Below are 16,944 nucleotides of genomic sequence, written 5' to 3' on the forward strand. Positions count from 1 at the left end.
TGGTTCTTATAAAAGTTATTTTGGTTGTACATTTTTCTTAGGAGGCCCATTTTAGACCTCAAAATTCCCCTAATGGCAAGGGGGCCTTGCACTTAACGTGAACTATCAATGAGTTTTGTTACATTCAACCTATGTTGCACTAAGAAGAGAAGTTGTGAGAGGTTTAACCCAAAGCTCTTATAAAAACGATTATCACATAAAATATTGTTTTTACACACTAAGGGTTGGGGTTGTGGGGCCTTTGGGTTATGTGATGTGGTAGGTGCGACATGGACTTAACCATGGCCATGATTAATGCCAAGGATGATGTGGAGCCACTTAGCTGAGGTGGTGGAACCACATAGGTGTCACGAGGGTGACACATGGGTGCCACATGGTAGGTCCTTGCTTATGTGGCATGGATAAAATGACTAAACTTTGAAAGGGGATAACTTTTGATCCAGACATCAAATTGAGATAAAATTTATATCTACGAGCCCGATCCAACAATGGTATTAGAATTTGATTATGAGCACTTTTAGAATTAAGGATTTTTTAAACCACATCTCCATAAGGAGGCGATGGGAGTCATGTTAATTTGAAGGTAACACCTCCCATTTATCCCGAAGGACTCCAAGGGGGTGGGAGGGAGCATTATAGATATGACTTGGAAAACCCTTAAAAGAGAAAACCCAATTGGAAGGTGAGGTTGCTTTGGTTTCTCTTCCCTAAATGGAATTGGTTGAAATACAAAGGAGTGAAACTTGTGGCCCATGGGATGCTACAGAACACAAACCTTCTATGTTCTTCCTCTCTCTATCCACCCTCATTTACTCTACTCTATTATGGTAAAATGTGCACTAAAATAGAATCAAACCTCTTTTCCTCCAAGTGGTTGGTTATAACACAACTTGAGATCCAACTACAAGTTAAATTTGACCATTCAACCCTCCAGAAGAATTACAAATCGAACCTTTTAGAGTAATCTTCATAGTGACCCTGTGGTTAGCCCCTTTTCCATTAGTAACAAGGGCTTACATGGCATCCTTTTGAATTATGGTAGTCAATCACAATAGATCAATTTTGAGAGTCATAATTTTTGCATCTAAACCCCAATTAATACAATCCTTGCACTGTTGGAAAGGTATTCAAATGTAGAATAGTGCTAGGGAGTGTTATGCTTAAGTGGAATTTTTTTACCTTGAAAAAAATGATGTTTAAGCCCTAAAATTGGCCCTAAAATTTTTTTGACCCTAATTCTCCAAACTAGGTCCCACCACTAAAGCTGCTCCTATAAGTTGATTTCGCTAATTTTTCCACCCTAAAAGCATTAAGATGGATGAAAAACAATATATTGATCGAATCCATATCACTAACATACATAAGATGTGAGATATGCTCTTCCTAGGAAGATACATAATCTAATATATCATCAAAGTACGATATTACAAATTAGTCTAAAAAGGGTCACAACATCATTAGTCAAACAAACAAATGTAGCTAGTGCATTGCATAAACCAAATGGCATTATGAGCCATTTATATAGACCCTTCATTGTCTTGAAGGTTTCCATCCACGTGTCTTCTTATTTGTTAGGATATTTCGACACATAGGAAATATTTAAGTTCAACTTGGTCTAGTATAGAGTTAGGTAAAGTGTGTTTCTTTACCGTTGTACTTTTTGTAACTTACAATCCGACGGTCACGATATGTAGTGATCCGACGGTTCATTCTCTCCTTGGTATTACCGACACTTGATCCGTGGCTTGACACCCGATTGGTCCATGAGTTCTATTTAAAGCGCATGGAGGGTCATTGTTCGGATAATCCGTGCATGAGAGAAGCTTATGTAAATTTTCATTCTTTGATTAATAAATTGCCTGTAGTACCCACGTTGGGACAGGCCGTGGAATGTTTCCCTCTTTGAGGGTTTTAACCACGTCAAAAATACTGGTGTATTGATCTGTGATCTGGTTGTGAGCGGTGTCCTTTTGGTATTCTTTCTGAGGAACTTACCCTGTAAATTCCTACATGGTATCGGAGCTATTTGAGGGCCGCGTCCGTTGGTGATCCAAATCTGAAGCCGGTAGAACTGCATGCGGCTGTCGTTTCCTAGATCTGCTGTTTCTGACTGCTTTCGGGCCGAGAGGACTGCTCTGTTGCGTTCGCAGCATCTGTTCCAGTGAGGAACCCCTTTCGTTTCACGCGAAAAGGTTTCCGGTAGCCCTAGCTGCGTCATTTTTTAGATCGGGAGGGAAAAAGAGCTTTCTCAAGGCAAGCACACAAACCAAGGCCCCCCCCTCTCTCTCTCTCTCTCTCTCTCTCTCAAATTTTTTGTATAGATCAATTGGTTCAAAGCTATTTTAAGAGAGTAGAGGTCTTGGGTTCAAGTCTCCATTTTGTGGGGGCGGATTTTTTCATTCCCGCACATTCGCGCACTTTGCCGGCAACGTCAACAATTTTTTTTCAAAAAGCCATAACTTCTTCATCCGGAAGCCTTTTTCAGAGCCGTTTTTTTTAAAACCGCCTATTTTTTCGAGATCTATCCATTGGAACACTTACTTTCAGCATCTTCAGCTTCTTTTAAAATGGAAAGTCCATGCCAAGTCATTCTTGACAGCACTAACTACTTCCAATGGGTAGCCTACATGGAAGATTTACTTAGAAGTAAAGGTCTGTTCAGAATAGCCACAGACCAAGAGAAGAAACCAAAAGATGAAGACAAGGCTGCAAAATGGAAAAATAGACAAGATCAAGCACGTGGTTTGATAGGGATGTCTATTTCTCCTGATCTTAGATTCCACATTACAGAACTTGAGACTCCTCATGAAGCATTAGAAAAACTCGCTAAAGTTTTTGGGATTAAAAATGAAATTAGAGCCCATCAACTTGAAAATGAGTTGCTTACTTTGGATCCTAATAATTTTTCTTGCATTGAAGATTTCTTGTCCAAATTCAAGACCCTTAGATATCTCTTGGAAGGTGTTAAAGTTAAGAAAGAAGATGGTAACCTTATTTATTCCATCCTTACTAAGTTGGGACCAGCCTACTCTGTATTTGTTTCCACTTTCCATTCTACAAGGGAAGCTTTCATTTGTCAAGGAAAAGACTACAAGGCCCCTTCCTTTGACTCCTTTTGTGATTCCTTAATAAGAGAACAAGAAAAACTCTTACACCTTGGTCTTCTTAATCTTGGAAACTCTTCCACGAAAGCGTTAGCCGCCCAGCAGCAACCAAATTCAAAGAATCCTAAGAAGTCATATCCTCAAAAGAATGGTCCTAAACCAACTCAGCCTCAAAATGAAAGATCATTTCAGCAAAATGATAAGACCAATAAAAACAAATGGAAGAAGACTGATAGACATTATAACTTTTGTAATCGAGATGGCCACTTAGAATCTAAATGCTTTAAGAAGATGGAAGCCTTGGAAGCCGCAATGAAGAAACATAACATCCATGTGGAGCCTACTCCAACTTCAACTTCCGGAATGGCACTTTCTGCATGTCGTTGTCAATCATCTCAGTCTGGTTATGCATTAAATGTATCTTCATCTTCTTCTCATTCTCATGAGTGGCTCATTGATTCTGGAGCCTCTTATCACATGGCCAAAAACCAAGCCATGTTTTCTTCTTTAAATGATTGTAACACAAAAAATATATATGTTGGTGATGATAGATCTCTTAATGTTGTAGGGACTGGAACTGTTCATCTAGACAATGGTCAGTTTAATGATGTATTATGTGTTCCAACCTTATCCTGCAACCTTCTATCTGTCTATCAGATAACTCATTCAGGTGAAGGTAAAATTGTTGAATTTTCACCTCATGATGTTGTAATCAAGGATCTAAAAAATCTTAAACATATTCTAGCTACTGGTCTTGCTGATGATTCCACAAGGTTGTATAAGTTTCACAACTTTGGGTCATCAAATCTTCCCTCAGTATTTGTTGCTCATAATGATGAAGTGAGCAAACTTTGGCATGAGCGATTTGGTCACTTAAACTATCGCTCCCTTCAGCATCTATGTAAAGAAAATATGGTGACAGGTCTTCCTATGGTATCTTGTAGAGATGGTGTTTGTTCCGGATGTGTACTCGGAAAACATCATCGGGACAGTTTTGACAAACGTGCCTCTTGGCACGCCTCAGCCCCTTTACAGCTTGTGCACAGTGATTTATGTGGTCCTCTTCCTGTTGCTTCATTCTCTGGCTGCAAGTACTTCTTAACTTTCATTGATGATTTCTCTAGACGCACTTGGGTATACTTCTTAAAACTCAAGAGCGAAGTATTTAACACATTTTTGGCCTTCAAAGCCTTTGTTGAAAAACAATCTGGACATCAAATTCTTAAGCTAAGAACTGATAATGGTGGAGAATATGTTAAAAACACATTCATCAACTTTTGCACCAAAAATGGAATTCAAATGCAACATACTGTTCCATACACTCCACAACAAAATGGTGTAGCTGAAAGGAAAAATCGCACCTTAAAGGAAATGGCTAATTGTATGCTGCAATCTAAAGGACTCAGTCTTAGTTTTTGGGCCGAAGCAATTAATTGTGCAAATTATATAATCAATCGCACTCCTTCTAAGGTTCTAGAGAATATCACTCCAGAAGAAGCTTGGAGTTCCATTAAACCAGATGTAAGTCACTTTCGTGTGTTTGGAAGTGAAGCATGGGCCCATATTCCAGATGAAAAGCATAAAGCTTTAGAACCTAAGAGTGAGAAATGTACTTTTGTTGGATATTCTGAAGATGTAAAAGGTTATACTTATTCCATTTAAGTCCAAAAATGTTATCATTAGAAGAGATGTAAAATTTGATGAAAATAAATCGGCCTGCGAGCCTAGTCCGGCGGATGTGCCACCTCTTCCTATCTCTTCTACTTTTGAAAACATTTCTTCTTCAGATGATGAAAGCGAGGATGATAATCCTCCCCCACCTTCTCAGGATCCTCAACTTCCAAGATGGGTCCGTGCTACTCGGGATGCAGCAGGTGATCTTGCCGGTGATCCTACAGATCAGCGACGTACACGTTCTCAGTTTGAAAGAGCCTCTTCTTTACTGGCTCAAGCTCCAGTAAATCATGATCCTGACACTTTTGCAGAAGCTTCAGGCCATCCACATTGGGAAGCAACTATGAATGAAGAATATCATTCATTGATGACAAATGATACATGGGATCTTGTTCCTCTACCAAAGGGACGCAAACTTGTTAGATGTAAATGGGTTTACAGAACCAAGTATGGACCAGATGGGAAAGTTGATAAACATAAAGCTCATCTCATTGCTAAGGGATTTTCACAGGTTGAAGGCATTGACTACACTGAAACCTTCTCCCCTGTTGCCAAAATGAACTCTATCCGCCTTGTTCTTTCCCTTGCTGCCTCTTTAAAATGGGAAGTCCATCAGATGGATGTTAAATCTGCCTTCTTGCATGGGGACTTGCAGGAAGAAATCTATATGGAACAACCCATTGGCTTCATACAAACAGACTCCAGCCTTGTTTGTCGACTTAAGAAATCCCTTTATGGCCTCAAGCAAGCTCCTCGGGCTTGGTATGCCAAAATGGATAGCTTTCTTTTAGAATCTGGCTTTTCTAGGTGTCATTCTGACAATACTGTCTACACCAAGAAAGTGGGCAACTCTCTTATCATCCTTGTTCTTTATGTTGATGATCTTATTCTTACTGGTAGTGATCCCAACCTTATAAACCATGTGAAGTCCAGCCTTAAAAAGAAATTTGAAATGACAGACTTAAGACACTTACACTATTTTCTCGGTCTTCAAGTCTTGCAATCCAAGGAGGGTATTTTCCTTTCCCAGTCCAAGTATGCTAGTGATATTCTTCGTCATTTTCACATGGAAGACTGTAAGCCAGCCCCTTCTCCCTTTCAGTCTGGAGTCAAACTTTCAGTCTCTTGTACTTCTCCTGAAGTTGATGCTACCTTATACCGTCAACTTGTAGGAAAACTCTTGTATTTAACCCATACTCGTCCTGATCTTTCCTTTGTTGTTGGCCTTGTTGCTCGTTTTATGCAAAACCCCCGTGAAAGTCATTGGAAAACAGCTAAAAGAATACTTCGTTATGTTCGAGGTACAGTACAGTTTGGGATTCATTACAGTGCCAAAGCAGCTCCTCTGTTAGTTGGTTTCACTGATTCTGATTGGGCTGGTGACCCTGATGATCGGAAGTCTACTGCCGGTTATGTCTTCACTCTTGGTTCAGGACCTATTACATGGGCTTGTAAGAAACAGGCTGCCATTTCTCTTTCGTCAGCAGAAGCAGAGTATCGTGGTGCCGTGGAAGCTAGTAAGGAAGCCTTGTGGCTTCGTCAGATCCTATCAGAGTTTGGCTTTGAGCAGCAACATCCAACCACACTTTGGTGTGATAATCAAAGTGCCATTCAGCTATGCAAAGATCCAGTCCAGCATCAGCGCAGCAAACACATTGAACTACACATGCACTTCATCAGAAAGCTCATTCATGACCATGTTCTTGAAGTGCAATATTGTTCAACAGATGATCAGGTTGCAGACATCTTCACAAAGGCTCTCACAGAGGCGAAGTTCACTAAACTTCGATATATGCTTGGAGTTCAGGAAGTTGTCACTAAGGGGGGATAGGCTCTAGTGCCTCCTTCCTTCTCCTACTGTGTCATATTTGTAAATCCTTCAATCCTATCCCAAGTTGTTCTTAAGGGGGGATGTTAGGATATTCCAACACATAGGAAATAGTTAAGTTCAACTTGGTCTAGTATAGAGTTAGGTAAAGTGTGTTTCTTTACCGTTGTACATTTTGTAACTTACAATCCGACGGTCACGATATGTAGTGATCCGACGGTTCATTCTCTCCTCGGTATTACCGACACTTGATCCGTGGCTTGACACCCGATTGGTCCATGAGTTCTATTTAAAGCGCATGGAGGGTCATTGTTTGGGTAATCCGTGCATGAGAGAAGCTTATGTAAATTTTCATTCTTTGATTAATAAATTGCCTGTAGTACCCACGTTGGGACAGGCCGTGGACTGTTTCCCTCTTTGAGGGTTTTAACCACGTCAAAAATACTGGTGTATTGATCTGTGATCTGGTTGTGAGCGATGTCCTTTTGGTATTCTTTCTGAGGAACTTACCCTGTAAATTCCTACATTCTTTAACTCAAGCCTAGTGGTATCCCAATTTTGAGATTCAACTTCATGAAGTGCTTGGCACACTATAATTAATCTAGCAATTCATTGGTCCCATCCAAAAGGTGTCAATTTCTAAGGGTGATATTATTCAAATATTTGTAATTGATACACATTCTCCATGTTCCATCCTTCTTGTGTAGTGTGACAATAAGTGTTCTACAATGTAAGGTACTTGGTCAAATGATAACCCTGCTCCAATAGATGTTGCTACAATTATTTCTTTATTTCATCTACTTACAAGATGGACTCCTTGAGACCAAGAGTCATTTTACACATCCTAAAGTAATCCACAAGTACATAAAAAAACAATATACAAATTAGAAAACATTTTTTCTAGGGTCCAAGGGTTTTTATCAAGCAAATTAGGGTTTCACACCCAACAACCTCAACAAGGTTAAGCACCTCTCTTAAGCACACTGTAGTGGAAATACCAACTCCCTCTTACACCTAGAGTGATCTTAGCAATCTAATTTCTAATATTACATATAGAAATTTCAAGGTCAAGGAAATTAATGGAAGTTCAAAAAATTCACTACTTTCCTAAAGGTTTTATCAAATCTTAACCTTATTAATTATTTAGCTTTAGGGATATTATTAAATATAATAAAAATGATGACAACAAATGACATTTCAGCACTTAACAACCCCAATCAACAAGGCAATAAAAAAAAAGGATAATCATGTGTGCCAAAACAATTCAGCCCTCTAGGGAAATATTATCATGCCTAAACCATATACAAAAATCACTTTATAATAGTAGTGATTATAGCAATAAATATGTCCTATCTTCTCCAAGATTAATGTTAAATCATTGAACAATTTTATCCTTAACTTATGCCAAATCAACAAGACATACTAGCAACAAGAATCACTGAACAATGGGGAAATGAATAATTAAAAATTAAATAAGAGAACTTTGGACTATTGATTATGAAAATCCTCTAGCTCTACAAAAACTAACTAGGGAAAACCATAAAAGCATAGCTCCACCAAATATACTCCATAAACTAGTTTGAACACTAACAACCCTCCTTTGCAAGACAACTCCTCTTCTTGTCCACTTCAATACATATAACCTAGAGTGTAATGACACCACCTAGTGCCAATATCTTCAAGGAAAAAGACCTTATCCTTGATAATCAAGATGCCCCAAAAGCTCCAAGAAACTTTAGTGCCTTGAAGACAAGAGAGATAAAGTACAAAGATGAAGTGTGGGGGGGTTGGAGAGAGAGAGACAAATGTTCTCTTATCCTCGCGTCTCTAACACAACATGATCAAGACACACTGATTAGATCATGTTCTCCAACATCTTCATAAGAGTAAACTCTAGCATCTCACAAGGATCCTCCAATAAAACCATCCTCCTTAATCATAATAACTCATAAGGTTTCCTAATGAACCCAAATGCCTTACTCCAAGAAGGCACGTACAAAAAAAGACTACAATAATTATAATAAAAGGACTCTCTCCTTCCTCTATATATATATGAAAGGCATGGGACACCAATAATAGATGTGGAATTAAACCATTACAAGTAATCTACAAAGCCACAAGTAAGCTCACACTTGTGAAGTGCTGCACTTCAAGGGTACACATGTTAACCTCCAAGGTGATGTCATACACAACCAAGGTTTCAATGCAAGGGCACTCTATGAGATGTGTCCAATGCTCCTCCTACAAGCCTCCAATGACTCTAATGCTCCTCCTACACCATGCAATCCACTAAGTCCGAGCCTCTTACATGAACACTATCATAACCCCAACATACCCAAGTCAACTCCATGGCTATGTAAATCTCATCACCATCCTCCTAAACACTAAATACTCATCTTCCAATGCAAGGCATTCTCCAAGCAAGCAACCTCCTCAATGTGGCTAGCAAGTAGAATGTCATGAAATTGTATAAAGATCTACAATACCTAATGATGAATGTCAAGCAACCACTAAGTAAGCCACCTCTAATGTACAAATCCATTGCAAACTATCCAAGGGCTAATCATACACCATGTACCCCAAATCTCATGAAGCACCTCAGACATGGCATAAACACTTTCAAAGTAACCCCAAAAACTGGCATGAGTTAGAGTTTGTGGATAAAATCCTCAGTTGTATATGTTGAGGTGGAAGAGAATAAGAGGTGCCTTGCATTAAACAATGAGGACTTGATAGTGTTGACTCTAACTCATTGGAGTATCTTTGGTGGAGTTAAGGTTTTTCTTGGTTTTCCCCACCTAAGGATTTGGAGAGCTTTGGAGGGTTGTACTAACTTACAATTTACTAGCTTGCAATTAGTTGAACTATGTACTCGAACTTCAACTCTTGTGTGTGTGTGTGTGTGTGGTTTTCAATAGTCCAAAATTGCCTTATTGCATATTTGATTCTTAGTTATCATTGTCTTCTTGGTTGGTAATTTACAATACTTACATTTCTTATTGATTTAACATAAGTTAAGGCTAAAAGTGATAAGGGTTTAACATTGATATTGAAGACAATATGACCAAATTTTGTTATTGTAATGATTGTTGTCATAAACTAATTTTCATATTTGGTATATGCATGAGAAGATCACCATAGAGGGTTGAAACTTGTGGCATAAGTTTGGTATCTTTTCTCTTGAATCGCCTAGTGGATTGCAATTATTAAGAAGTCAAATATTGTCCAATGTTGTTGTTTTTTCTTATATTTCATATCATCCATGCGGCTGCAAATTCATATGACTAAATCTAGAAAACCTCTAGAAAAGAGGTGAAATTTATGAATTTCCATTAAAGGTTGAGTTTTAAGGATTTTACATGCTTGTAACAAGATAAAGCATCCATGCAAAACTCTATACTCAAAGAGGCTTAGAGAGATAGACTTGTTTTTGCTCATTGCACTGACATGGTATAAATATCTCCACATTACTATCAAAGTGATGAAGGTAAGAGATTTCTTATTTAAACATGCAGTTTTTTTAGTTACTTTATCTTATTTTTTGCTAACCAATACTTAGCACTAGCATGCCAAAATTTCTTGGGAAAAGCCTTAATACAATGAAACCTTTGATAAATGCATTTACTCCATTATTGACTTAGATTATAGTGTGGTGTAAGGTTTACATAACCTACATAATGCATTGTGATGAATTCACAATGCCACACTTTCAATCACAACAATCTAAGATGCTCCTTTGCAAAGTTTAGTTAATCATAATAACAATAGTGCCATAGTTAACATTTTGGGATACTACTAGGTAAAGAGTCAATCATGACATAAAAACATAGTATAATTCATATTATCACTTACGTATATAGATTCAATAATTAAGCAAACAAAAAACACAAGTACTTAAATAGATTTGCAAAAATGTTAACTTTGTCAATTAAAAAATTAGAAATGTGCAATAGGGTCACATCATTGACCATCATCTAGGTCATGTCCTTAATGCCAAGTTTCTTCCTTTGATTAATTGTGTTGGCATTTTCAAATTTAGCGATCAAATTTGAGCGAATCACTAATCAAATATGATCAAGTCTTCAGTGTGTTAACAAATGAGCCCACATCAACATCCCACACATGCTTGACTCTATCAAGCCATGTTTTCCCCCATGTTTATGTTAAATGACATAATGTGCACATTTTTCTGCGTCCTACTTCACCACATGTTTTACTACTTTCATTGTACTTATATTTTCCATTACAAATTCTACCTACTTTTGCATGAACGAATATAGTTCTCATACATTTCGTAACTTATGAGTACCAAATGTATCCATTTTTCCTAATCAATGTAAACAATTATCTTTAAAAAATGAATATGGAAAGCATGTCGAGTTATGAATTTGGAAATGATATGTTAGAGTTTGGTTCAACTATGGAGCTCAAACAACATTATATAAATAGGGTGTTTTTGTTGATGCATTTCAACAACAAAAACCTTATGATAGAAAAGTGATGCAACGAGTCATGCATTGTCCAAGCCACTTATGAAGAAGGAAATCCTCCATGATCAACATTTCCTTCTATTTCTATTTATTCAATTTCAGTGTTACAATTACACTTTTCTTACATTTAACTTAAAATAAATTATATTTGTCTCCATATTTATCTATTTGTGAATATTATTTTAAAGCTAAATATGTTATTATTGAATCATAAATTTATTTATCCAAAAAAATCATTAATGATAACCAATTATTGTACCATGCAAATCACGCATATTTAAATACAAGAGTAACTTAATAGCTTCCTAAGACATCAAAATAATGTTTTGTGCTAGAATTCAGTTATTTTACATAAATAACCTTATATCCATATTAGGAAAACCTTATGGATATATTGTATAATGAATAAGGTGTGTCATTGTAACGAGCCCTTGCAACCATTTAACAAGTTACAACAGCTACAATTATTTGGAACTATTTTTTTCCTAATAATATTAAACATAGTTATAATTTTTTTAATTTTAACACTTCTGGTTATAATATCTATTCACAACTTTATTGAAACTATATCTTATATTTTATAATAATTTTTAGATCTATAATATTTAATCTTATATCAATCAACTATATTTTATAAATTAACTTTACTTATGTATATATTTGTCTTTGGAACATCCCATCCTATCATTAAACATGAGAGGGAGTGCATGTATCTTGTCATATCAATTGATCCACGGAGGCAAAACATGTCATAAACAAGATTTGAACATGGGTAGAGAGGATAAGTATCCAATGGCTAACATGTGCTCTAGCAACATTTACCTCAAAGGCCAAATTGAATAAATAAATATCCTTTGGTTTAGCTCAAATTGTTCAAACAAATAAATAAATGGATTGAAAAATAAATATCCCTTGGGTTAAATGTAGGCTAGAAACATTGCAAATGTGCCTATTAGGTTTTACTATGACTATTTTTCATAAAAATAAATAAATAAACAAACAATCGTTGATTTAGCTCTGAACTACTAAGTTTGAGAGCCATGGGTCCAATTTCAAGTTCATTGTACTCTAGAAACATTTACTTTCAAGGCCAGAATATGCAAAAGTCCCCTATATGTTTTCTTGAGGATCTCACTTTTGACACATGACCACTTAAACGAACCTTATAGAGATACAGATAGATAGACATACAAACTATTATTTTTATTTAAAATGGAAAATAATCCCAAATCCATTAATTCAAATACATAAAAATCATAATTTATTTGTTGGAATTAATATTAAACTTTTAAAATTAACAAGAATTTTATATGTGAATTTAATTAAAATTTTGAAAATAATAATAATAATAATAATATCTGAATTCATTAAATTTGCATAAAGCAATTAAATTAATGGATTTTTATTTGGACCAAGTTGCAGGGATTATGAGCATCACTGTAATATTTATATGTTATAGAGATAGGTGTATTTGGATATAATTTCAGTTATACAAATTATTTTATAATAATTTTAGTTAATTTTGTTTAAATATACTTATAGCAATTTTTTAATAAATATTTGAAGAGCAAAATATTATAAATTAATGGGAGAACTATACATAATGGGGAAAATGATTTAGCATTTTAAATTAAGAATAAATATCAAAATTTTACGACTTTTTTTTGTGAATTGCCATTTCAATAAACAATATCTAAGTTCATATTGATACCTTATAAATAATATCATTGCTTCACATACAATATGATTTTTCTTTTATAATCTACTCTTTATTTCCAACTTTAAATTTTGCAATGAAGAATCCAATTGTATCCAAATCACCAGAAGGATCAAACCTTTGTACTAGATCTTGTTCTCCATCTCTTAACCATTCCCTATAATGAAAATTCAAACAAGAAGTTCAGTTTAGTATATCCGCATAAAATTCAAAACAATTTATAATAAACTTGACATGAAACTTGATTTGTCATCAAGTTAATTGACTTTATTCCTAAAAGATTCATTAAAAACCATAACATGAAAATGCATTTTTAACCCATCTAAAACCATAATAATCTCATTTTAGAGATGTACACCTTTACCTTGTATTTCTTATTTTCTTGATTATTTTTTAAAATTAAAAAAAATAATAATAATAAAAAAACACACTTTCCCAAGCTCAAGCCATCAAGAGAAATTAAGGTTGTCATAGCAACTACAACATGACATTAACCCTAAATCATGAAAAAAAATCAAGTTATCAATCGACAAGCACTTATATAGCCCATTACAATTGAAGGTTCATTTTCCACCACTAACAAAATTGTATCTCAACTTAAAAGTATCATCAAAGTAGTGAATACAAGAGAATTAGCCCTAATTTCAATATATCATAAAGAAGTTAAACTATTAGACCATATTTCGCCCTAATCATAGAAATAATCATGCAACAATCAACATATCGAAACTCATCCAAAACCAAATGAATTCAACATTTCTAATTATTGGGGTGCTAATTGGTACTTAATTTCAAAGGTACATGGAAAATTGCAATCAAAGAAAACTGAATCAAATCCCTCATGGTACAATACCAAAGAGGACAAACTTAGGGCAGATTGACCCCTTTTCAATGTGAATAAACTGTGAAGATCTTACCATCCTTTTTCAACCAATACAACACCAATGAGCAATGTTCAAGCTAAAATGAACACATAACTCTCTATATATGATGCTTTTACAAAAAAACATCCTTTGAGGGGGAGTACATTTAATGTCCACAATTATACATTAGATATTAATAGCAATAATAACAACAACATAAATAATAATAAAAATTATATCCTTTCACTCTCGCAAACAGTGAACGATATTTACATTGTCACCACAAGGCTTGTAAATAATAATTCCTATTATTTAAACACAATATATATATGGATCTCCATCACCTCTCCTATTTGGATTGGGTGTTTTTATTGTTATTGAGCATACCAATGATAAGACAATTTTGTTGAGTTTTCAAGTGCAATAGATACAAACATAATTTATGAAAATATTGATAGTTACTTCATATGATATATTTTAACAATTCTAGTTTACCATTAAGCAATTACGCTTCAAAAATTCAACCATAAAACCATAAGGACAGTAGAAATCACAATGCACAAAGAAAACACAAGATTTTACTTTGGGAAATCCCACTTGGGGCGAAAACCCAACAACCTATTTCTTAGAGAAATTATTCAATTCAACAAGAGATACATCTAATGCAGCTAGTCAACTATGACATCCAACAACATAGTGTCAAACCTGCTTAAGCGACCCTATAGTCAATTCAAGCTAAGTCAAATTTTTTCCCTTCAAACTTCGACCCTCTCAAATCTGCCCAAAATTTCGGCCTGCCTAGAATACACTGCCCATAAACTACCCATAATTTTGGCTTGTCCAGAATTTGCTTCTCGAAAACACATGTGAGCTAGGACGGAGAGATGTGAGTTAGAGAGAGAGAGAGAGAGAGAGAGAGAGATGTGAGGAGCCCTATCTAGAGGTCATGAGGTGGCCACAATCTTCTTCTTGCCCTGAGGGTGAATCATAAGGAAGACAAATTTCCTGGTCTGGGAAATGGTCTTAGCATTGCTTTGCAGAGATTAAAGAGATGGCAGTAGGTGATGCTACCTCTAGTATCATGTATAACTTATTTCCCAAAGTAATAATAACAGTGCAAGCCTAGACTCATACACAACATGACGCTTCCACAAGTATGGTTGGCCCAATAATACATCACAAACTTCAAGAGGAGAAACATCACACAGTACCTCATCTGTGAAGGGCTTGATGTTGTAGGGAAGGTAGCACTGTCGGTTGTTGCAGAGATCTCGTCCTTAGTGAAGCCACCTAATGATGTACGATTGCAGGTGTGGTGTGGTTGGTAGGCCCAACCGGTACACAACCTCTGCTGAAATGAGGTTCTTTTGGCTCTCGTTGTCGACAATGAACTGCAGCGGAGAACCCTTCACCCATATCTGTGAGTGGAAGAGGCACTCCCCCTCCTCTGGATCTTCGAGCTCAATCTTCTGAATCTTGGGGTTGGCAATGGTGGCACTAGGATCTGCATCAATAATCTGTTTCCCTATCATTCCCCTTGTCGAGTTCTGACTCAGAGTTGGAACTATTGAGAAATTTAGGGCATAGCAATTAAGTGATTTCTCTTATATTAGTAACTTCTTATGAGTGATTTTTACTTCTTTAGATTAGGATTTTCTTTTACTTAGGTTATTAGTGTTCTTCTTCATCAAACAATTACCAATGCATAAACCATAAAGAAACAAGAGACACAGAATATATGTTATCATCCAAGGCCAAAACCTCTCACTCTTGAGAGGAAAACCCGAACAAATTCTTCTTCTTATAGAGATTCCAATTGACGAATACCAAGACCAAGACCCTTGACCTATTTTCCACTCCAAGATCAAGACACAAACAATCCTTCTGCTCCTTTCTTCTTCTCGGTTACTCTTCAACTTCGGCTTCCTTCTACTTCAGACCTGCACATTATTTCGGCCTCCATTGAAACCCTAGTTGCATCACTCATGAGAGAGATATATGATGATCTATTCCCTTAACCTTCTTCGCTTGGACTGTATAGCTATCTTCTCCAACTCGAATTGCTGATTTGACTTCACATGTAATCTTGCAATCCTTGATTCTTCTTGGTTTCTTTCTGCAACATATGTTGCCTCCTTCCTTCGCGTATGTGACAAGAAACAGTCCTAAAACAATTCCAAATCACTCAAAATATTTCATTATTCCTTTTCCTTAATTCGTTGGTTGTAGGAGCATCTTCGTTGACCTATTTCACACTTTTGTTTTAGACTTATACTTCACCGAAAATCTGTCTGAAATTTTGTGTCAAAGATGAAACCTGAGCTGCCTATAAATAGTGGTTTGCCTCTGTAAATTAGCCGACATGAGAGAGTTGAGCCAACACGTCTCTTTGAGTAGGTTATTTACTCCATTTTGTAGCCGGCTTGAAGGAGTTGTTTTGTGCTTGGCCTTGGAGGGTTTACATATTGATTTAATGACTCATACAAAATGTAACATACCCAAGAAGGGTCCTTCATACATGACATTGACTCAATTTGACTTTATCACCTATCCTACGAGCTCACAATGGGAGTCATACTAAAAATAAAATTCCTTGCTCATGAAACCAATGAGACAAGCATTACAATAATAATTTTATTTTTCTTCTTTGAATTAATTACATAAAATCACAATAACACATGCCATTATGAAGACCGAACCTAGTTACATTTTTCAACACTCCCTCTTAACTAGGGAGGTATTCATAATGGTACTTGGTCATTCTCAATCTGAAGAATTCTCATAGGAAGAGTCAAATTGGTAACCCATCTGTATAGCATCATATCAACTAGCATTGTCACATAGCAAGGCCTTGACTAATAGCTCTATCTCTCCACAAGATCAGAGCACAATGATGGCGAGACCAATGATGTATAGACACCCTCATCATTGTCTCTCTCGAAACATACCCCACTCGGGTTCTCAGGGTGTGTTCCACCAAGACTATTCTTATCTTGGATTCCCAGTCCTCAAATAATATCGGTTGTCAACTACTACTCTTATCTTGGATGCCCTAATACATCCTCAAAGTGCATCAGATGTCAAATGTTTATGCAATCCTCCCAGGTGAAGAGAAGAATGATGTGTCTATCTCCCCCTCTTTATTAGGGAGGACATATCTATTCCAATAAAGGAATATACTCATTCCTACGGAAGGAATGTACCTAAGCTCCCTCTTGGCTTAGGAATTTCCAAGTTTCTTCCAAGTAACAAACTTGTTTCCAGGCTC

At 36.2% G+C, this 16,944-nt stretch overlaps 1 protein-coding gene across 1 annotated transcript in view; it reads right to left on the reverse strand.

Moving 5' to 3' along the window:
• Window positions 1-12,733: 12,733 nt before the first annotated feature.
• Window positions 12,734-16,944, reverse strand: part of LOC149169628 (rRNA (cytosine-C(5))-methyltransferase NOP2C-like) — a 397,811-nt gene continuing 393,600 nt past the window's right edge. Inside the window, exon 13 of the mRNA XM_089428753.1 lies at window positions 12,734-12,970. Coding sequence (XP_089284879.1) covers window positions 12,859-12,970 — 112 coding nt within the window. The 3' untranslated portion in view covers window positions 12,734-12,858. The remainder of the gene's footprint in view (window positions 12,971-16,944) is intronic.

This window comes from Pinus tabuliformis, chromosome 4_2, assembly GCF_031772625.1.
Source record: "Pinus tabuliformis cultivar Carrire ecotype Pingquan chromosome 4_2, CPIR1, whole genome shotgun sequence".
Taxonomy (NCBI): domain Eukaryota; kingdom Viridiplantae; phylum Streptophyta; class Pinopsida; order Pinales; family Pinaceae; genus Pinus; species Pinus tabuliformis.